Below are 23,527 nucleotides of genomic sequence, written 5' to 3'. Positions count from 1 at the left end.
AAATATGAAGTGATGGATGAAGAGTTCTAGAGGAAGTAGTGTCAGTCAGCAAAAGAGATGGCACAGACCATGTCCAAAAATAAAGGTTCTGGCTGACTGGATTTTCTAAACTGCATTTTCTGAAGCTCAATCTGTGTGTCTGTATGTTTAAGATTGCAGCCCTACAGGTCCTACAGCCCTACAGGCAAGCTCTGGCTCTGTAGTAGTGCAGAATCAAACTTCCCAGAAAAGGGGTGCTCAGTTGAAGGTGGTAGGTGGTCCGTTTTACTGAAATGATTTGAAACTTATGGCCTACTCAACAGAATTAAGGCTCAGGTTTTGGCCAGTTGTTCCCAACCTGCTGATGGTACTTTTTATGTTGTTTCTTGCAAGAACCGCCCCAGTGTCCACACACTGCCAAGAGTTTCTTCTGGTTGCGTGTATATTTTAGCTTTAATAATACCAGTGGTCCTGGTTTTGGAGGAGCTCCCTGGCAAGAAGCTGTTTGGCCTCCCTGTCTCTTGGACAGTGATTACATTTCTGTCAGGGTAATGGAATGATATCTGATTACACCTCATAGTGTTGTTTTGAGGTGAGAAGGAGAGTTAATTTAACTCACAAATGATGGTGGGGTGGTAGTGTTGTACATGATGGCACTTGTCTCTGGACTGACTTAAGTGTCTCCTGGAATTTGCCACTGACCTCAGCACCTGTTTCACAGGAACCACTGCCTGGTTGTGTTTCATCCTTACCCAGGCACCTGTTTGAAAAACTTGTGAAATTCTTTAAAAGAGAGATCACAAACTACAACCTAGTTATTGGACCTTGATATGCACTTTGAATAGAGTGTAGGTGGAATCTCTTGTACTACTTCTACTCAGTCATTTTATATATTATTTCTAATTATTTTTTTAATACCCTGTGCACAATTCATTAAGATGAATTAATGATTCATCAATCTTTTGCCAACTATTGCAAAGCTTTAAAGCTCCTGTTTCTAGCCTTTGCAAGGCAAAAGAATTGACAGGAAAACATATTTGAAGGCAGAAAGGAGAGTTGTGAGTTCAGTTTTGGGCTGTGCCAGTGTGCTTTTGCCGTGGCACAATGTCTCTGTGTCCCAGCACCTTGCTTGTAAATTAGGACTGGGTTTAGCAGGAGGGTTTGCATGTTACAATGGTATGCTGTGTTCTGATCTCCTTTGAGGCCTGTGCTCAGCCCTGCCTAAACGCTTGGCAGGTCTCATGGTGAGGAAGAATGGATGAATTGGTGGGGGGACAAAATGCAGCCCACACCGGTGTGGTGAGTTGAAAGTGTTTCTCTTGCTTTTGTGAGTGTGCCACCACACACAATGGGAGGAATGAAGCGATTAGGATTTGGAAATAAGAGCTATTAGCAGTTGCTTGTGAGTTGGAAGCAAATGAAGCTGTATTTACAAGCAAAACTACAATCTGCAATGGAATGCAATGAATAGTTACAAAATACACAGTATTTACAATTTATAAACAGCGCAAGAGCCCCCCCTGACCAAACACCACGGGAGCTAATAGCTTCTCCCTCCTTGCCCCGTCCTTGCACCCCTCCTTACCCTCTTGGATGCAAAGGGACAAGATGAAAGAGCAGAGGGTTATGATGTTAGATTTAGCCAAAACAATGCAGCCAAGGTCAAGCAGAAGCCAGCACAGCACAAAGTTAGTACCTCCCAGAGCTAAGAAGACAAAAGAGAGAGAGATTGTTTTGTACAACTAGTTGAAGTCCGTTATCTCTCCAATGGGATTGTTTAGAGTTAACATTTTTTTCCTTTTTACACCCAATAGTGATTTATTTTCATTCTACCTCTTTCTGTTCAAGATCTGTGAAAAATTTTTAAAGGCATAGCCTAAAACTATCACATTGCTCTTTGGAAAAAATTACAAAGCCTTTCAGCTCCATTGTAGGACTTGGTATAATTCTGGCTGTGGTGCATCTCTGTCAGGTACAAGTCCTGGCAGAATTCAGTTGACCTGGCTGGGGTAGCTGCTTCCAGAGCTGTTTGACATAGCCCATGCCTTCAGCTGTGCTGGAAATCATGCTAATGTATAGAGGAACATCTGACTTTACCTCCGTGGCCATCCTTCTTGAGAGCAACTTATAATTGTCCTGTTTATTTAACTTTTTTTCCCCTTTTTTTAACTACCATGTTTATGTATTTGGTTTTATGCACAGAAAAAGATGACCAACTTCATACCTGAATAGCAGCACTTAAGCTATTAACTGTAAGCTCCAGTTAGGCAGGGATGGTTTAGTAATAAATTTTGATAGATAAAATTTGAAGCTCCCCAGGAAAGAGCTTTGCTACAGATATTGACAAAATTAGAGTGAGTGCAGCCTGCTCTGGAGAGAGCCAAGCTGGGCAGTACCCAGAGGCAAGCAAGCAAGCAAGCAGGCAAACCATCTCCCTGCCATCCAGGCCTGGCTCCCTGTCATTACCACAGTAGTGACTTGTGTCTGTAGGTGTGCAGTAATGACGCTGCTGTTTCCAGTGGAACAGCACCTCAGGTCCCTGGTGCTGTTTATAGAACCACAGAACTGTTTTGGTTTGAAAAGACTTCAAAGATCATCGAGTCCGACCACAATTGTGACTTTCTCCCAGTGACCCTCTGCCCACAAGACTTGGTTCAGGTTTGACTTTCATCTATAAAGAAACTGGACGTCATCCAGATTGGTGAAGTACTTTCTTTTCATACTTCCTTAGTCTGTGTAGCTTTCAAAGATACAGTCCAGCATGTGGAGAAGGATGCCTAATTATTTGCCAGGCCTAATGTTTCCAAGTTAAAGCGTGAGACTGAAAGTAACACCACAGTGAGTGAAAGATCAGATCAGAGAGCATGAACAAACAGGACCACCTGAAAATGAGTGATGAGTGACAGAAGTGCTGTGGGAGATAATCATAGCTAAATGGCAGATTTGGCAGTTATTTATGCAAATTATTTATGACTATTTATTATTCAAATTATTATGACAATTTTTTATGCAAAAGTTTAGACTGCATTGTAAGACAGAGAAGTTATTCCTTTTCTTCTAGAGGACTTTTGCCTTGTGTTGTGGGGGAAGTGTGTACTCTAGGACTCTTTTATTAACCCAGGTTTCCTGTCCCTCTTCAAGAGCAGAAATCAGGAGCAGCTGGCAGCAAATAACTCTTTTTTATTGTTGCTGGTTTTTAATACGTTTATTTTGTCTGCAAGCTTTTGTGGAAATATTTTTCAGTCATTAACAGAATATCTCAGACATGCTAAAATATTTGAAGCTTGACCTCTTTGCTGAATTAGTACAGAAAAGACTTGCAAGAATTGAGTCAAGGAAAGAGGAGCTGTCTGATGAGCCACATGAAGGGGAACACTAGCAATGAAAGCTAAATATACTACTGCTCTCCAATTCTTTCTCTTCTGGATTCAAAATACGAATTCAGGAATTTTTTTTTATGCCTGATAGCCTTTTAAATCCTTCCTGGTTAGATTCCAGTTTAGCAAGGTGCAAGCAAGTGTTTTAAATGGAGGAGTTTTGTCTATAACACCAGTAATTTCCTTGAGACAAAATTCACAAGATGAAATATTCTGAGGAATATATGCATCCACTGGATATATCCCTATACAAATATATTATAGAGAGAGCATAAATGAGGAAAAAGATCATTATGAAGACTGAAGGAAGAAAATCTGAATTCACAAGCTTTCTTTTGAAATAGTTATGAGGGAAATAGCAGAATGGGCTGTACTGCTAAGAGAAACCCTGTCATCTGGATGTTGAAAGCTGTGCAGGACTTTAATTTTATCACTTGAACTATTTTGCATTGGATTATTATTTCCTCTTCTATATTCATGAAGTATCAGTGCTCTAGAATCTTTTGCCTCCCCTCTGTTCACTAAGACAATACATGGCAGTGTTTGAGGAATGAGCTTAGAACGTTAAAAAAATTTTTAGTTGTCTTAGGTGCACACATTCACTTGTTCCTATTGTGATTTATTTTTTTTTTTAATTACAGCAGTGGAATTGCTTACTCTGACTTTAAGTGCTTTTTGACATTAGCTTTATGCATGCATGTGAAACAAAACCATTGAGATCTCTTATACAGATGCCTTCACTGTATGGAGTCTATTATCATAGAATCATAATAAATTAGTTACCACTCATATAGTGAAAAGAACTTCTCTCATTCTATTTGGGTTTTTTCCTCTTAATGGCTTCTTTCATGAAACCCACAGGGACTTAGTGACAGACCACTAAATTATGACAAGTTTTATGCTTCTGCCCTGCAAGTGGTCAAGGAATGCAGGGAAGAATAATCTGTATATGAAAAGCATACATAGTTTATGCACAGGAGGATCTGTTTCATCTCAACAGTGCTTTTTTGGTTAGAGTTGTATGCAGTCTGGTTTGTATTGGCCATGGCACTGGAAATGCTTGTTTGTGGGAGTGCTGGGAGAGTTGATAGGCCTGAGGTCTGACACTTTGATACTATTTGCCCCTTTCAGCCAGTAACCACTGAAGAGCTGATAACTCTTCCTAGCCTGCTTTCTGTTAGGGGGCAGACTATTTTCTAACAAATCCATGGTGAGCGTTAGCCCAATTTTGTCAGCAAGTTGTTCAAGTAATTTTTCTTGCTCTTCCACTTACTCTCCAAAATGTTTTATGGAGTGGCAAATTCTGTAGCATCACACTGTTTCCAAGTAGAAAGCAATCATTTTTGTAGTCTGCTCTTTCTCCTCCACTTCTGGCTTTGGCAGCAGGCTACTTTGGAGAGGAAGGGGGATTTTCTTTTGGAGTGTAAAAGAAAAAAGTTTGGCTAGAGGTGAAATCATGAAGATCAGATGTTGAACAGAACAAAGAACTGCATGTACTTCTTATTTCTCAGAGTCCTGTGTGAGCTGTGAAACTGGCTGATTCCATACTGAGAAACAAGGGTGTGCAAGCCTGAAGCTTGGTGTGGTGTTACAGTGTGGTGGGCTGGAATCCCCCTCCCACATTAACAATGACCAGGCTAACTCAGTTTGGAAGCAAATGAAGCTGTATTTACAGGCAAAACTGCAATCTATAATGAAATGCAATGGCTATGTACAAATATACACTATTCATAACATTTACAAATAGGTACAATCAACAGAAAAGCACAACAAAGCCCCCTTCTCCCAGAGGGGCCATGCTTCTTCCCCCCTCCTTCCCAGAGCAAGCATGCAAAGGGGAAGAAAGCCAAGAAGCAGAGAGGTTTGTTAAACTCAGCTTGTCAAGGTCAGTATGTGGGTGTGTGTCTTACCTCCAGCCAGAAGAGAAATGCAGAACAGACAGACTGAGACTGCCCGTACCTTGTTTTGAGTACTGACTCTTAAATATTTCTCTCTCTCCAATGGAAATGTTTAGAATATTCATTATTTTGCTTTCTTACACCCAATTGTGATTTATTTACATTCTTTCACCTTTCTGCTTGAACTTTGTGAAGAAAAATTAAAAACATAGTCTTAAAACCATCACATGTGGGTAATGAGGTGTGGCTACTTTAAACATAATTTGCAGGGGAGTTGGATTGAGAAGGTTCTTGAGTACTTCAGAGTGGAACATTTGAGGTAGAGGAGGCTGCTAGAAGACAAGGCATTTACTGGTTTTGAGAGGTTTTCTTCATTTATGGCTTGTGGATTTCTTTGCAGTTTTTGAAAATAATGTGTACTTTGGGTTGGTGGGGATATTTTGGTTGGCTGTGTTTTGGTGGGGTTAGGGGGGTGGTTTGGAATGTTGTAGAGTGAGCCCAATTCACCTATCCGTACAACCCATTTCACAGTGACCTGGTAAAAATAGTAAGTTTCTTGCTTTTGTGGGTTTTGGTGTCGTATGTCCCCTGTCTTTCCCCCTGCATTTTTGACTGGATTTTTGAGAAGCTTTTTTCAGTTTCATCCACATTTACTTACACTTACTTCTGCAGAGTTCTGACAGTTTATGATGCACATTTACATGCAGACACATGCTGCTCCACAGTTTTAGCCTGCCTGCAGTAGCAGACTGTGATGAATGACAAACTGAAAAGCAGAACTCCTGCAGAAGGAGCATAGGGACTTGCTAGGGTTTTAAGCAGTAGTATCAATCTTGCATAAGGTATCCTTAACCACAGGAGACAACACTGAAGTGATTGGTCTCATTTCTTTCTGTCATTCCCATTCTTCTAGGAACTACAATTGTCTTTAAAACTGTCCTTTTGTCTCCTCTGTGTCCTCATCCTCTATGAGATGTGTTGGATATATATGTTCTTTTTTTTCTTATTCTCTTCACCTTCAAATCAGTTTTACCAGATCTAAAATTAGATTTCCTTTTGTGCCCCATGTGGATCACTTATGGTTTGTGTTCATACCATGGGTGCTCTGCTGATAGCCTGTGTCTGAGCTCCTTGTGGACAGTGTCACAAGCCAATTCTTTCTACTGCCATCCTTCACAATACTCACATATTCCCTCAAAACTGATCCAGGCTGTGTCCCAGCAACACCAAACACCAAGGCAGTCCTGCTCTGTATTCTGCTGACCACAAATTCATTTAACATATGTATAGAGGCAGACCACAGGGCAAGTTGGGCGGTAGGCTAAGGCCAGATGTTACACGTTACTGAGCTCTACTTCTTTTATCTGGAAACAGGTTGTTGAGATTTCAGGCAGACTGCAGTTAATGCAACTTCAGAGTCAGCACTGGGGCTGGGAAGCAGGTGTCTGCAGAGGACAAGTTAGCAAGTACAAGATGATGTGGTTAAATGAGGATGAACAGCTGGAGCACACAGGTTCTGTGACATTTCTGCCACTGCCTGCTCCTAAGCAAACAGCCTGCAGTCAGTTGTAGGCCTACCTCAGCTGCATCTTGTACTTTGCTGGAAGAGTTATTAGCCTTTTCCCTCCTAAAAGAACTTGCCTTGATCCATTTGTAGAAGAGACTGTATGAAAAGTATCTGAGCATCCATTTATTTGTCAAATTACTGTGAATTAAATGGACTTTACCACTGCACAGCCAGAGATGTCAGAACTCAACCTCCACAGCTGCAAAACACATAATGCTTCTCATTGCTGAAAGGGATATTTCCTGTGAAGAGTGCATGTCTTGAAGGGAGCCAGTCTGGGGGGATGTTAGCTCTTCCTGTGCTATAAATAGACCAGATGAGTATCACTTTCAGTCTCAGAGGAACAGATTTCTAATTTCTTGAGGGAAGTAACAATATCTCTGGCAGGATTCTCAGGGAGCTTTATGCTCCTCACACTGGAGGTTTGACTTGCTCATTAATGAACAAGCATGGCTGTTGCAGCACATAGACATTTAGAGAGCTATTAATAGCTTCAAAGGCATGATACTGCAGCTACGGTCAGAGAAGTCCTTGCTGCTTTAGATTGCTAGATTAGCAGAAAAGGAAAGTGAAAAGCAAGGTGGCAGACCATAGGTTGGATGTTAAATAGACAGTAAGGTTTACAAGGAGGGTTACTCCCAGTCTATTCATAGATTACCTTTTGTGTTGGAAGAAAGGATGATTCAGCAAATGGGATTCCTTAGGGACAAAGGTCTAGAGGTGACCTCTCAAGAGCTGCATGCTACTCCCTCATTGTGCAGCTTGCACACGCTACCTCCTCCATATTTCCGAGCCCTATTGCTGTTATTGTCAGACAGAAGCTAGTACAGGAAGTTCAGGTAACGCTGGCTCAATTACTCATTTTTACAAGCTTTTAAAAAAATAAAAGCTTTTGCGTTCACCATTTTCAACATCTGATTGTATGAGCTGGAAAGCTGCATGTGTCAGTGAAAGTAACAGAGCTGGGAATTTGGTTGTCATTGGGCTTGAATGAGAATACTTCCTGCTGTTGTTTTTAAATACTGGGAAAAAAGAAATTCCAGCCCCTTATCTTACTAGATTTGGAGGTGAAACCACAGAGGAAGCAGGCAACTGATAAATGTGCCTCCACTGTGTATGAAGGTTTGAGAACCTTGTCAAGATCAACACACAGAAGGTTTTAGGGAAGGACTGTCCCACAGTTTGAAATGCCAAGGACTGAATGCTAAAAGAAGTTCCTTCTCTATGGCATGTGCCATGTGTGCTACAAAGTGCCTGATCACACAGCACCTGTTGAGCCACGTGTTTGTTTTTAGTATTAATTAATAGCTGGGATCAGAAAGAGGATAAAAAGTGGATGCTGTGACAGAATTCAACTGTTCTTGGAGCATCCAAAAGAATAAGCTGAAATTTTGGGGCTGATAGTATTAATTTGGTTAGTATTAAGGAGAGTTAGAGACCATCTGAGAGGAGGTGAGTAACTGCAGAACAAGAAGCAGGAGAAGAAAACTATACTAATATGACTCTAGAAGGTAGCAGAGAGCTGGGCTTCAGGGACATTGCTAGTTATTTATGCCTGGCATCTCAAGCATTTTGTTTTTTCCAGTTATTAATTGCTCAGCTGAAGAAAATGCATCTGTTATGTTGGCCAATGTAGATGAAAGTAAAAGGCATTGGAAAAATTCTTTGCACTCTGATCTATTGGTTCTCAAATATTGTTTCATAGAAAAATTAATAGTCTAGAAGGTAGATCTAAGTGATCTGCAGCCAGTATCACAGTACAGTAAATCATGTAGTATTTTATTACAAAGATTTAAAAGTTTTTGAGGGGGGAAAGTAAACTACTGAGTTAGAGGTAGTTAGACCCCTAGCCCTCATGGCTGCACTCTAAACCTAAGCCTGAGCCTAAGGCTAAGCCTAACCCCTAGCCCCTCACACTAATGACCCTAATGTGACTACCCCTAATCCTAGCCTAGAAGCAGTTTGAAGCCACAGGAAAGCTGAACTAGTTGGAGAAGACCAGGGAGGTTGAGCAGTCCCCTTAGGTCAATGAGAAGAGGTTGCTGTTCACAGAATCACAGTATGTTAGGGGTTGGAAGGGACCTCGAAAGTTCATCTAGTCCAACCCCCATGCCAGAGCAGGATCATATAGAGTAGGTCACACAGGAAATGCAGCAAATTTGCTAAATCGCTTGGTGTTTCTGCTGCAACAGGAATTCCTGGCCCAGAGTTCGTTCTTTATAAATCTCTGTTTTGTTCTTTATTTTTTTCGCTGCTTGCAAAAAGTACTTGTCTGTACAAGGGCATAAAGGTGTGTGACTTATTCTCCTGGGAAGATCCATTTTCCCCTCACTGACAGACTACAGTAATTTTCCATCCATTTTGCATTTTCTCTTTTCTCTCCTTCATCAATCACTTCACTAGCATGGCTACAATTTCCTCCATTTCATTTATTTACTTTTTTTCACTAGGTGGAGTCTCCTTTACTGGAGACATTCAAAACCCGCCTGGATGCATTCCTGTGTGACCTGCTCTAGGTGATCCTGCCCTGGCAGGGGGTTGGACTAGATGCTCTTTCAAGGTCCCTTCCAACCCCTAACGGTTCTGTATGTGTGTCTGTAAGTGCGATGAGTGTTTGGGCAGTGGGCTTTAACAGCATCATCCAGGCATGGGTGCAGAACAGTGAGGAGGGAGAGAATGAATCACTGCACTAAAATGATGAATGTTTTGGTTTAATCATTTCACATCCCACCACTGCATTTCAACTAACAGATTTCTGTCTCTGACGTACATGCTCCAACTGTTTGTTAAAGCTTTGCCACAGACTATCATAATCACTAACAACTGCTTGGGTTTGAAGGTAATTGTGTTTATTTTCTGGTTCATGCTTCAGGAAAAATTAAAACTTGATGCTGAGAGGGAAAAACTAGAGAGGCTTCAGGAGCTTTACTCCGAGCAGAAGACGCAGCTTGATAATTGCCCTGAGTCCATGAGGGAACAATTACAGCAGCAGCTGAAGAGGGTCAGTAGCAAGTTTTGAGATTGCACTCACTTTTTTTTTTTCCTGTTGATTTTCTTCTTTTTATTTATTTTTAACATACTCTGTTTCAAGTATCCATATTTGCAACTTGTAATTGTGAATAGTCACAAGGGTTATGGTATTTCTGTGGAATGCTTGTAACAGATAATGTGCACAGTGGCAAATGGGCAGATTAGAAATCATTTTGTGTTGAATGTTTTCAAAGCTTTGGGCCATCTGCCTGAAGTTAGCATCTTAGGCCTGCTGGGTAGTGTGGAAGCTGTTGTGATATTTAGCTGGATGATGGAGCATAGCTTGTTAGCTGTGTGAGCAACAGTAGGGATAGGGATTGAGCTTTGGTCAGGGGATCAGCCGTTTCAGCAGCACTTCACAGCCACTGGTGTTCCATCCTGCTGTGCACTTCTCCTTTGTAAGTGGCTGTCTCAGTGAAATGTGGATGACTTCTTCTTCAGTACGTAACTGAGCTGTTAGCCTGAACTGTGCTTCTAAAAATTAATTTTGAAGATTATGCTACTTATTAAAATAGCTTTATTTTCTTGTATTTTTATGTTTTCAGCAATTGCACATTGCTATAATAACCTTTGCCTACAGTCTAAGTGCAACTTGATTTTATTTTGTATTTCCTGTAACCAAAAATGCTACAATATTGTCATGTAGGTACAGTAATTTTCTCTGGAAAGATTTTAGTATTCATTAAGGTTAAGAGAGTGTAACAGGTTAACACATGGTAAATGGGTTAACTCACCTGTCTTCCCCCCAAAACAGAAACGAGGGAAAAGTAACACACACAAAAACTCCAGGTCGAGATAAAGATTTGAGATAAGAGTTAACTGAGCAAATCAGATAATAAAAATACAACACACAATTACTTTAGCCTATTGCAGAAAAAGCACAGCAAAAAGCAAGAGCAAGTGGAAAGCAGCGAGCTAAAAACCCAAGCCAGGGAGCTACTCCCCCATCCCTCCCTGTCCTGCTGTCATATCCATGGAAGAGAGCCAACAGCCAAAACCCAGAACCCAAAAGCAGCAACCGGAACAGGCATCCTTCCATACTACAATCTGAACTTCAAGCCCTGTGATACTTTGCTCCAGCCAGCACTTTTCATTTTGAAGCTGGCATGAGGGCAGCATGGTATGAATAACAGCAGCAAATATTTAACTTAACCCATGACAGTGGTTTTTACAGCTTATATGTTTGACTTAAGGTGGGGGGGAAATAATTTTTCAAAGCATCAGTATCACAGAAGCCATCTGAAAGTCAAACTTGATTTTTTTTTTTTCCTGGCTTGAGTGCTTATATCAGGCATAAGGGCTCTAATAGCAATGCCAAAAAAAAAAAGGCTTTTCTGCTTTATAGGAAATGTACTTTTGATTTTGAGTTATTTGCAGAATTTTGTTTTTTTCAAAGAGAAAAAGAAGTCTGACTTCATAAATGATAACATTAGCTTCTTCTGTGCTAAGAAGTTTGCTGGTTTTGAGACACTTAAGTATTTTTTGTAAGTTACTTTTTTTTTAATATATAATACATATTAAAAGGAAGGGGAGCCTTTTCTCTGCAGTCACAAACTTTAAGGTATTAACTCATGAGAAGTTGCAGTCCTGTTACTGTGGGATGCTATTAAATCCCTTTTCACTGTTGACCACTAAGAGGCTCCTAGAAATCTGTTTGGTTCTGGTTTTTAAATTCTTTTCATTTCTTCTGAATTGTCTGAACAGTGATTTTTGGATGTCAAAGTAGCACCAAACTTGAAAAGTGGAGGTGCAGTGAAGTGTCAGGTTAGTCCCATTGCATATTATTCCAGGCCAGCTGCATTGGCTGTGAGCTGCAGCTGCTGTGGTCCACACAGCAGAAGCTGTCACTGAGTCAATGTGCAGTAGATCTCACATGGTTATGGAGTATAGCAGCACCTATGAAACTACTGTAAGCGTCCTACCCAAAACAGAGGAAATATCTTCTTCCCCCAAAATAAGCCTGGTACAGGATTAAATACCTGCGTCTGCAGCAGGTGATGTGGTGCTACTCTACTGACAACACAGATGGTTTGAAGCTGATGAATTCCCTTATGCTTCATCTCCAGTACTTCAGTAACTTCTTAATTTGTGCCCAGGGGCGCAGGCAGCCAGTTTCACCACCAGCTGCTGCAGGGTGGCTCTGGGGTTTGGGTTGGACATGGCAGTGAACAGCTGACACAATGCTTCCTGTGTCTGCAGAGAAAATACTCTCTCCCTTTGGGCAAGCGGGACATTTCACTGGAGACTGCTGGAACCTGAGGGCTTGCAGAAGGCACTGAGAGAAAGTATTGGTCTTGCTGATGGCTTATTTAAAGTTAATGAGCACACTCCATCCTTCAGTGTTAGTATGAAAGCACCAAAGCTTGTTTGGTCTCATGTGCCTGGGTTTATAGAGGTAAGAGTAAATGAATAGGTGCCTGGATTCCTGCAGAGATCTGAAAAGACCTGTTCCGTGCTAGGAATTTACCATTCTCTTCAAATAAAATTCTCCATGTTTTTTACAGATGAGACAGCCCCATGGGAAGACTGTGTCTGTTGTTTATTAACAGATTATAGTTTTTAGTAAAAGGGAGGGAGTATACTTGGTGTAATAAAGTACACTTTCTTTTAGTAAAAAGGAAGGAGTACTAGGTTCAGGAAGCCATCACCTACAGCATGGACAATTACCTGCCTACAAATGCTACACTGATGAGTAGGGTCCTTGTGAAAGTTATGAGGGTTCCGTAATGCATCTCACAAAGAATATAGTGTTTTGTGAGCTCAGCTGGCTACCAGTTGCCTTTCTGGCTATAAATTGCCTTCTCTGAAGTCTGTTCTTCTGCCTCGTTAGCAATTGATTTGGTACAAAATAGCCTGAATTTGTTGACTTTCATGGCCCAAATGAAGCCCTTGTCTTTGTATTGAATGATGAATGTGGCTGGTTTGATTGAAGCATTTCTGTGTTGTAGGTAACCACTTGTAATTTTTAGCCCAAGCCTTTGCTTTTGATCTCTTCACTAATTCCTACAAGTGAAAAGCACGTCTTTGGAGAATAATGGAAAGATGTTGCTACTTCATATAGTAACTTGGATTCTTCAGTTTCTAAATCCTGTGTCTTTCCCTGGTACATGGAAGGCTGGGTTTGAGTGCCTTTATAGAGATCCCTCTGCTTACCTTGGTCACTAACCTTTGCCTTGGGGTGAAAAAAGAAAAAGGAGTAAGATTCTGTTACTGTGAAATGAGAAATTGCTTACAGGATATAGATTTTTCTTGTGTTACGAGTTATGTACAAGGTGCCTATTTTAGTGAGCTCTAGTATTTAATATTAAAAGCACCAGGAGAAAGATGAGTGTTCAGTTCTTATGCAGAAAAGCACCCTAAGTTTTATCTCATCATCCCTCAGCAGAAGGCAGGTGTGTTTTCATTTCTTAGGTCTTTCCTGCAGCATTCATTCTGACACTTTTTCCTGACAAAACCTGGCCTGGCCTTGGCCCAGGGCAATCCGGAAAAGTAGACTGATACTTTTTCTGCAGTAATGCACTTACTGGCTGGGGTGGAAGACTAGGTCCTTAGTTGTGTCTTTGCACAGGAAGCAATGCCAGCTCCAGTTCAGTGGTCTGCGATCAGCCTCTGGCTGAGTAGTGTGCATCTGATGTTGGCCACCACTGCTGAGTGGATGGCAGTGTGCTGATGGCACACAGCTCCACATTATCTTTTGTCTTATCTTACTGTATGGCTGTTAATAAAAACAGTGCTGATACTTGGGCTAGACCTGAAGAAATTCTAATGGCAATTCAGACTCCTTCATTTGAGTGTGTATTGCCATATTAGTTAATTCAGTGTGCAGCTCTCCAGTGTGACCGGGATGGTAGTTTCTGTCCTTTCTGGTTGGTGTGGAAGCTGCATTGCCATGCAAGTTTGTCTCAGACTATTTCTCTGCTCCCCTTTCTTTGCATTCAAGCAGTTGTGACAGCCTGCTGCTGGGGCAGGATGCTGTGGCTCAGACATCAATGAGTGCCCACACCTTTTCCAGCTGAGCTTGCACAAACAAAGGTGGAGCAGCAGTCACTGGGAATACTTGGGAGCACTAACTCCAAGTTCCAGCAGAGTGCTGACACTTTTTTTCCTCCTCTTACCTCTGGCCTTATCTCACCGCGCTCTCTCTTCCCCTCTCTCTCTGGCCTCACCTGCCTTAAGAGCCACTGTATAATCGAAGTGATTGGCACGACTGTGTTATTAATCAGTCTGATTTTTCAGCCATTTTGGTGTCAGTTTGTCTCACCTAACTCCTTAGCTATCTCTAAAGAACCTCCTGCAAGCCCTTCCTCAAAGCTTGGGTCACAGCAGTTGGTAAGCAGATGCTCTCCTAGTTTGGCGTGTGACAACCTCACCAAATGGGCTCAGGCTTTGGTGGTGTCACGGCTTGGTTACAGCAGAGTTATCTGCCTAGCCAGGGTGTGCTCACTGCTTAGGAGGCTTCAGTTTGCTCAAAGTGCTGCAAAACAGCTCTTTCTCCATGTGGGTGCTCCACCTTTCTCAGCACAGGGGGTGCACAGTAGGAGTGATGGAGAAATCAGCATCAAAATCATGATTAGTCCTATTTACTCTTAATGTGTCAGTAAGTCATTAAAAGTGTTGAGCTCTTGTTGTATGAGAAACATAAATACCATTTTAGACTGATTTTTGTGTGTGTTTGGAAGTATGTGTACTATGGTCTCAGTGACAGTATGATTACCTTTTTTTTTTTCTTAGGATGCTGATATTTTGGATATAGAAAGCAAACACTTTGAAGATTTGGAATTTCAGCAACTTGAACATGAAAGCAGATTAGACGAAGAGAAAGAAAATCTGACACAGCAGCTCCTGCGTGAAGTAGCTGAGTACCAGCGTAGCATTGTCAGTAGAAAGGTAAAAGCACTCATGATCCATTCATATGTTCTTCATTGCTGAGCAAAAAGGAGATGAAATGGATCCCCAGCCTTGCAGTGGTTTGGCCCTGGGTGGGGGCCACATGCCCACCAAAGGTGCTCTACCACTCCCCGTCTTAGATGGACAGGAGAGTGGGGGAAAACATAATAAAACCCAGTTATAAGATAGAAGCAATTTAATAATAATGATAAGCACAAGCAAAAGACCACGTGTGGAAGCAAAGGCAAAGAGAGATGTTGTTCTCTACTTCCCATCATCAGGCGGTGTTCGGTCACACCCGGGAAGCAGGGCTCTATGTGTAGCAGTTTCTCTGGAGGACAGACATCACGGACGAATATCCCCACACTTCCTTCTTTCACTTAGTTCATATATCTGAGCTGACATCATATGGCATGGAATACCTCTTTGGCCAGTTTGGGTCAGCTGGCCCGGCTGTGTCCCCTCCCAAGACCTTGCCCACCCCTCAGTGTACTCTTGGGGCGAGGAAATGCTGGAAAAGCACAGCCTGGGTGCTCTGTTCAGCAGTAGCCAAAACACTGATGTGTTATCAACACCCAGCTACAGCACTGCAAAACACAGCACTAGAAAGATGCTCCAAAGAGAATTAACTCCAGCTCAGCCCAAACCCAGTACAAACCTGCAAAGCTTTCCTCCTTGAAAAAGCTTTTGAAGCAGAGCAAAGACGATGGCCTAGTAATACTCCACACAGATCAAATCAGACACGTCTCCAAAGGAACTGAATCAATAAAGTTCTATGCTCTGTTTGTATACTTGTGTATGAAATTAACCCCTTTTATTTGCTACGAAAAGTACCAAAACATTGTCTTTTCTCCTTTAAGAAAACAGATTTGTACACTTTGGACAAAACTACAGTTATTTTTCTGCTCATGATTAATGCTGATGTTAAATTATTTTATTAAAATAGTAACAGAACAACAAACTAAGAAAATATAATAATTTTTAAAATCAGTTGCTTATGTCCTATTTCAAGCCAATTACCTGCCACTTTTTTAGAGATTGGGAGTTGCATCTGTAAACCAGTTCTGTCCAGTATGTGGATGCTAGTCACCATATTCTCAAAGAATATGCAATTGTTCTTTTGTTTCATCTCTTGAATAAATTGTCTCTTTACTGTCCAAATCTTACTTAATTATCTCTTTCAGTAGAGCTGTCTTATAAAAACTTCTTTTCCCACTGCTTCACTCATATAAACGAGTGAACTCTCATGAACAGGATCTTTGCTGCAGGCTGTGCTTTGAAAAATAATAGATGTAAACAGTGATTATTTTCTTCTTATACTAGGAAAAGATTTCTGCTCTCAAAAAGCAAGCCAATCATATTGTCCAACAAGCACAAAGAGAACAAGATCATTTTGTGAAAGAGAAAAACAACTTAATAATGATGCTGCAAAGAGTAAGTATCTATTGCCTTTCAAATATTTTTATCTTGTCACAGAACAGCATTCATAGAATAAAAGAACTTAGAGGACAAGAAAAACATCCTTTCTGCAGAAGGTGGCAAATAGGTGATAATGTGTCAAACATTAGTTGTATCCATTAACCTTTATTTTTTTTTTAAATTAATCAGCAGATTTCTTGAGAGTCATATGATAATGGAGAGGGTTTTAGAGGTGCCCCCCTTCAGAGGACTCAACCACAGGCACCTACCCAGGTGCCAAAGCTAGAAGCCTGTGCAGTCTTGTGTTGATGCTGGAACTGTGAGCAGAGCTCAAGTTTTGGGCTTGTAATAGCCCATACCAGGCTGCCAGATAAGCTACTGAACATCAGTTAATACCTGGTTAATAGGAAGCTGGCATGAAACCCTTATGTCCATTTTAGGCTCTACTTTTAATATTAAGAGAAATCATGAGTAGGTTATTAAGCAGAATCAGTATTTTCAAAATGCTGAAACAAGACCTCTTTGGTTTGACTGTGATTATTAAATAAAGTCTTTCACTGTCTTTTCATTCAGTACCTCATATTTTTTGTTCAGTTTGGCAGTAAATGGATGAAGTTGAAGCTCTGCTGTGCAGTTTCTAGCCTCCTTATCCCAGTGTGGTTTTTTATATGGTTAAGAAAATGGCTAGCCTTTGTTTTCACTACATAGTTGGTATTTCACATAAAATATCTGGTTTTAACAGGAAAAAGAGAATCTTTGTAATCTGGAAAAGAAATATTCCATGCTTTCTGGAGGAAAGGGATTTCCTGTCAGTCCCAACAGTCTGAAAGAGGTAAAGAGATTCATGGCTTTTGACTTTAAGTAATTTTTAATAACTCTTCATACAAAAGCACTTCAGTGTTTAGTGAAGTTCTATTATTTTTTTTTTTTTTGAGTTGTGGTGAAATTACTTTGCAAAGCTATTCCATGGACTTGTCCAAATGCATGGATGAGCAAAAATAGCTTCTCTTGACATTTTCCATGGTGTGACTGGTATCGCCTTAATCTCTTGCTCTGGAAAAATGGTGGGGCTTATGTGTGTGTGTGTGTGTGTCTACTTTTCTCAAAACAGACAATTAAACCTCATTGAAGGGAAAAAGAATAAGGTCCAAGAATAACTCTATTCAACTACAAAGAGAGTTCAGTCATATTTTTGCACTGTGGATTTCACCATTGCCTCCTCTGCCTCTGTGCCAAGGCTCTTCAGTAAAGCATGACAAGTGCACATTTTGATCTTTTTAAAAAGCACTGTTGTGGTTGTAAGATGCCTATTCATCTATTTATCTAACTGCTTTGAATAGTTAGAGTAAAGACATCAAATATTTCTGTGCTGACAAAAGCTGGGTGAATTTGGGTAACGCACAAATAGACCCAGAGTTTACGTGCAACTGCCAAGACTTCATAGCTTTGAGAGTAGCGCTTTAAGCCGCAAGGTCTATGAGCAAGGTCAGTGTCACGTAAGCCACAGCCCCTTGCAAACATTCATTCAGCACATATGATATTAGCATTAACAAAGATTTGTTTTCTTGATTTGACTCAATAAATCTGCAAATTGCAGATAAACACAAAGTTATAAATGGAGAAGTGGAAATTCTAGCACTTAGAACACGCTGACAGGGATCTATGGCTGCTTCATTAACTTCTGCTTAAGAGGTCTGACTGGAATTGTCAGATCTACTTGTATCAAGGTCTGCCACATCTAATGATGCAGGTGTCACTGTGGGAAGTTGGGCTCTTGAAGTCTAAATCAACCACGTGTCCTTTCAGTACCTGGGAGATGTGATCTTACTTATTTGGCCTTCAAGAACCTGGTGGACTCCAGCACATGCCACTGGGGGTTGAGCATTTCTCCTCAGTGCAAGCCATGTTGCAGATGCTTAGACTTTCAGTGTCCTAGGTTGCGTTCTGACCTGGACATCTGACCTCCCACAAGGACATCTGGCAAGTGTAAGCTTCGTTTTTTTAATTTGGAGATGTCTGTTTATTCTTTAACCAGACAGTGGGTTCTATCTCTGATTTTTACCTTCCAATCCACATAATAGTTTGTCTAACCACAATGCAAGAACATTAAGTGTGCCTGACCTCTTTTTATTGAAATGGATTATCCGGCAGTGCTGTTCTGTTCACTTCAGTGAAGTCAACTAGAACTTACTCCAAGGCAAATGAGAGAGGAAACAGTATGGGGTTTCCATTTCATACTCAGTGTCCCCATAGGCTCTGTCCTGTAAAAGAAATGGTATTCCTTTCCAGATGTTATATTTGTCCAGTTTAATTTTTCTCTGTTTCGATGCCTTTAAAAATCAGGCACCAAATGGCACACAGGCTTAAGCAAGTTGCCTGCACGCAGAAATTAATTTCACCACACGGTCCAAACTTTCCCAGCCCCTCCTCAGCAAAGCACACACTTGTAACTCTCTGCCATCCATCCTGCAGCTTATGCCCTGCATGCACAGCAATAGTGAGTAACATGCCCTCCTGTAAAGATGCAGGATGCTTATCCAAGCACCTAAATAAGTGAGGAAAATCAATGCTGTTTGAAAGTCCAGCCTTGACCAAAGGAAAATAAGTTGGATGCCTGATCTGACTTCAACTCATTTTTTTTAATCTAATGTAACAGGGGTCTGAGCTAATGCACAGCACAGGCATTTGTTGTTTATTTTTTCTTAAGCGCATAGTGAATCTTCATTGGAGTTTTGATTCTGAATGATTCATAGAATGGTGAAAGTGCTCTTATCCTCTACAAAAATATGAATATAATATTGCATTCATAGACTTGCCAAGTTTTGGTTACCAGTATACTGCTACTGCAAGATGGTTACATATCATGTTTATTCACGCTCAACTATATGTTACACTAATATGGCCACAAGTTTTGAAAGGGCAACTTCAGTATATAATCTAATCTCCTTCTCATTTAATAGTTAATCAGATAATACCAGAGTTAAGATTTACCTCTTTTTTCTAGAGTGCTGTGGTTATACAGCATAAATCTTAATTTTCAAGAATTGTGCATCCGCTTGAAATAACTGTAATAACTACAGTGAAAAATATGCTAACAGATAGGAAGTTAGTGGGTTTTTTCAACTTGCCTTCTGTGATCACTGCTAAATTTATGCATTTTTAAAAAGAAGTCTGTGGCTTCTCTTACTGAATAGCTGAAGTATACAAACCGGCATGTCAGTGCGCTGATAGAGTAATTGAAATACAGCCCCTTGAACACCTTCTCACTTTGCAAACAGATTATCATCTTGATATTAAAAAATAAGAATACTTCTAAGTCATTTTTATAACATTGCTTCAACAGTGATTTATTCTTCCTTCTGTACAGCCTTGTTTTCTATGGATAAAGAAGTAAGGGCATTTGTCTTTGTAGCCTGGCATCCTACACAGCACGGATTAGAATCCACGTGTTATTTTTTAAATAACATTTGCTCAGTTAATACCAAAACACATGCAGTAATTGTATTCTGTATTCTGATGTTATATCTCAAAGCTACCTGTATGGGACTTCTCTGCAGGCAAAAGTACACTGATGTCTGTGTCTTTCCTCAGCCTGCTACCTCAGGTTTGTTTATTTGGAATTTAAAAAAAAAAAAAAAAGTAATAGGAATGGCTATGGGGCTCACACTAACAGCGTCCTATGTGAGTCTCCTAGTAACATCTAAAAGTTAGAGGCAACTTCCAGACGATGTAGATGGAAGGTGTTGTGTCAGCATAATTTATAGAGTAGCAATGGCTTTGTCCTTATGTGAATTCTTCCCAGTTCTGTAAATGATTTGGTTTACTCAAAATAGCTAGGCAAAAAATAAATTAGGGTAAAGTTGTTGGGTTTTTTAAATTATTTAAACAAAGGTTTATTTATTAAAAAAAAAAGGGAATTAAAAGATGGATGAATAAGATTTGCTCTTCTTTTCCCTCCCAGTCTGCTTTCACAAGAAAGAGCTACGTAATTTCTAAAGGGTTTTTACGTTTCAGTAAAGTCTTTTGGTCACTTAATGTACATTTGCTTTTTGATTACACAAATGGGTGTTTTTTGGCATTAAATGAAGAACAATTTTCAGAATCCAAGTATTCAAAATTGGAAAAGCTCGATAATTTTATTTATGAAGTATTTCAATGATAAATATTTGGCTGTATCGCTCTAAACTAACTTTCATCATGCTGGAGACATTAATACTCTTGCACGCCTTTTGGCTTTTGCTTCTTTTAACTTCTCAATTCCTCCTTTTAGGGCTATGTCAGTGTAAGTGAAATTAGTGAGCTGTATGGCAATTCCACGAGTATATCCCCTTCCACTCAGCCCCCCACAGATGCTGAAGCAGTTGCCACTGAGCCTTCCACGGCTGTGCTGACGAGCCAGCCACAAAATAAAGAGGTTTGTTGCAGAGACATTTCCCTTTGTTTGCATTGTTCTTTCATAGCTGCCTTTCTATTTTCCTTTTTTTTCTTTTCCCTTTTTTTTTTTTTTTTTTTTTTTTTTTTTTTGGTCATGCAAGTTGTAACAAATTGACCCTAAGGCAAACTGCCATCTGGCAGTTACCAAGTCAGGTAATACTTTCATAGTAAAGCTGAAGGACTGCTCCAGTTCTAAAGTGTCTTTGATGATGTAGATAGGACTTTGAAGTCAAAAAAACCCTGGATGCTTATGACTCAAACAGCAGTAAGTGACAGTTTGTCAAACACTGTAATGTAATGCACCTTTGGTAAATGGTCTGTGGACAAGCTTAGTGATTAGCTTAATGATTACTCAAACAGTGGTGCTTAGGAGTTCATTCGGTATGTGATTTTTTTCGTTTTGTTTGTTTGGGGGTTTTGTTGTTATTTGGGTTTTAGAGTTTTTTCCCTGTGAGGTGGTAGAAGCATGTTTTGAATATTTGTGGGAGATGTATAGCTTCTCTTTATTTTAGCTATTCCACAGAGTCTGTCCAGTCTCTGTCTTCTAGCTTATTCTCTCCTTTCTTCATTCCTTGTGATGTTTCTGCTTTTGTAATGACCAGAAGCAAATTTTTAGTAAGCTCCTTTTTAAAGGAAGGGAATAACCTTAAAAATGTAAAGCCAACAACCTTGGTGCTGCAATAAGGCAGCAAGAGGTTTAGAATTTGGTATTTCTGTGCTGCTTCTGGTGGCTTAGTATGCCTGGAGAGATACAACACATCTCCTTTCCTGCTAAACACTACCACAAACACAGTGCTAAAACTGCAGCTTGTATGTGCCATATCTTTGAGCAATTCCAAAAAGAAAACCCTGTGTGTAATTTCTCTTTTTTCTATAAAGCTAAGATCACCTCTCTGTTCTGGATTTGTGTTTCCTCACTCTCTTTCTCCTCGCTCTATTGCTCAACTTCCATCAGTCCATTGGCCTGAGGTCATGGCAACTCATGTAGATCCTATTCCTTTATCTGATACACCTCCACCTCTGCCAGCTAAGAAACACCGCAGGCAACAACAGGTAACAGATTCAAAGCTGATAACTTGGGATTATTTTGTTTGGTTTTGTTATGGTGGCCATGAAGTTGATTTACCTGTAAAGTTTTCATAGTAATATGATAGATCATAGGTTGATAACACATGCATGGTTTTGCTTTTAAAAAGCACTGCTCATTTAAAAATCAGCGTAGTGCATTATAGAATTGTTACTGAACAAAATTTCTCCTTTATATAAACAACTCAGAGACAAATACTAATATTTAGGAACCATTGTAACTTTCAGAAGACATGCAACAATGAAGTACATGTTGGGTATGCTTGAAATCCTAGATTAATTTTCCATATACAGTTGCACAATTCCTCACAAAAGCTGTATTGGTTTTGAGCCACCAGTTCATTAGGATAACGTGTAAAGGTTTTCTTTGTAATTGGATTCCACTTGTAACTGGATTCCACCCCTCAGACTTGAGGGGTAATGGGAAAAAATAGGTACAGGCACATGCACAAAATGTACACAGGAAGTTAATGCATTTTCTTAGTCAGCATGATTTTAATCATACATGTGTAGAATTGCTGTGAAGCAGGAGGTGCTCTGTGGTATACATGTCTTTCTTTCCAGTGAAGTTCCCAGACTATCACCCTCAGTATATTCCATATAGAGCATGACTGAGCAAGTAGGTCATTTCCTTTTGTCAAAGCTGTAACAAACGACATTTGAAGCATTTCAGAAACCTGGAAGAGCGGAAGAAGCAGCAAAGGGAGTGCATGTACATGAGTGACACTTTACCTCGCAAGAAGACAACGCCGTCCGTGTCACCGCACTTCAACAGCGCTACGCTGGGACGCAGTGTTGCATCTAAAGTAGGTGGCTGCATGCTGTTAGCAGCTTTCCAGTGTCTCTATTAGAGGTCAAGTTGGGAGCACTGTCAGTATTATATAAACCCCCCAAATTCTCATCTGAAATTGCCTTTGAAAGAATTTCAAGTTGATTAACATACAGGAATATATGGAGCCTTCCATGCTTCCAGCCTTTTATCCTGACCTCTGGAAATGCCCTGCTGTGGTACCTTAATGCATGATTGCTATCTCAAGAATTGTATTTTCAAGCTGGTGTAAAATGATTCTAGACTCACAGCAGGCTGTTTTCCTCCCTACCTAAGGCCTCTAATGGTAAAGATAAGGTTATATATGAAGTGAAAATACTCTTTATTTGTGATGTGGTAAATAACAACAGCAGGAAGGTGGATATACTACTCTGAAAATATTTTTGCCTAATAGAGACTGTACATGACTGAAATACCCATGGCTGATTAATATGACATGACATTGATAGCAAGTTATTTTACCATTAGTTGCTGATACACAAAACTCTTGAAGGGTAGTTTTCATCTCATATTTGCACAATTTCCTGCAGGGACATTTACCATTAGGACAGAGCAACAGCTGTGGCAGTGTGCTTCCTCACTGCCTGGCAACCATGGCCAAAGAGTCAGAGTCCAGAAGGATGCACAAAGGTAAGACATTTTTATTTCATTCACTTTTACTTATAGAAATGAATGAAATATCTGAGGAATGGGTGTCAAGTGGGAGGGGCCAATCTCTTTTCGGTGGTGTGCACTAATAAGACAAGAAAGAACAGGTACAAGCTTGAACATAGAAGATTTCACCTTAACATGAGGAGAAACTTCTTTACAGTGAGGGTGATGGAGCACTGGAACAGGCTGCCTAGGCAGGTTCTGGGGTCTCCTTCTCTGGACACATTCAAAACTCATCTGGATGCATTCCTGTGTGGACTACCCTAAGTGATCCTGTTTTGGCAGGGGGGTCAGACCTGATGATCTCTGGAGGTACCTTCCAACTTCTAATGTACTGCGATACTTAAAGTCAGCGTTCAGTTTTTCAGGA

The 23,527-nt window shown here is 40.4% G+C and overlaps 1 protein-coding gene across 1 annotated transcript in view; it reads left to right on the top strand.

Annotated features, from left to right (window-relative positions):
• PHLDB2 (pleckstrin homology like domain family B member 2) overlaps positions 1–23,527 on the top strand; it is a 59,282-nt gene that overhangs the window by 18,335 nt on the left and 17,420 nt on the right. The window contains exons 6-12 of the mRNA XM_054391424.1: positions 9,694–9,822; positions 14,583–14,738; positions 16,062–16,172; positions 16,900–16,989; positions 20,428–20,571; positions 22,343–22,483; positions 23,037–23,136. Coding sequence (XP_054247399.1) covers positions 9,694–9,822; positions 14,583–14,738; positions 16,062–16,172; positions 16,900–16,989; positions 20,428–20,571; positions 22,343–22,483; positions 23,037–23,136 — 871 coding nt within the window. The remainder of the gene's footprint in view (positions 1–9,693; positions 9,823–14,582; positions 14,739–16,061; positions 16,173–16,899; positions 16,990–20,427; positions 20,572–22,342; positions 22,484–23,036; positions 23,137–23,527) is intronic.

Source organism: Indicator indicator, chromosome 1 (genome assembly GCF_027791375.1).
Source record: "Indicator indicator isolate 239-I01 chromosome 1, UM_Iind_1.1, whole genome shotgun sequence".
In the NCBI taxonomy this organism is placed as follows: domain Eukaryota; kingdom Metazoa; phylum Chordata; class Aves; order Piciformes; family Indicatoridae; genus Indicator; species Indicator indicator.
Note: the sequence above shows the minus strand (reverse complement) of the source record. Positions and strands in the feature narration are given on the sequence as shown.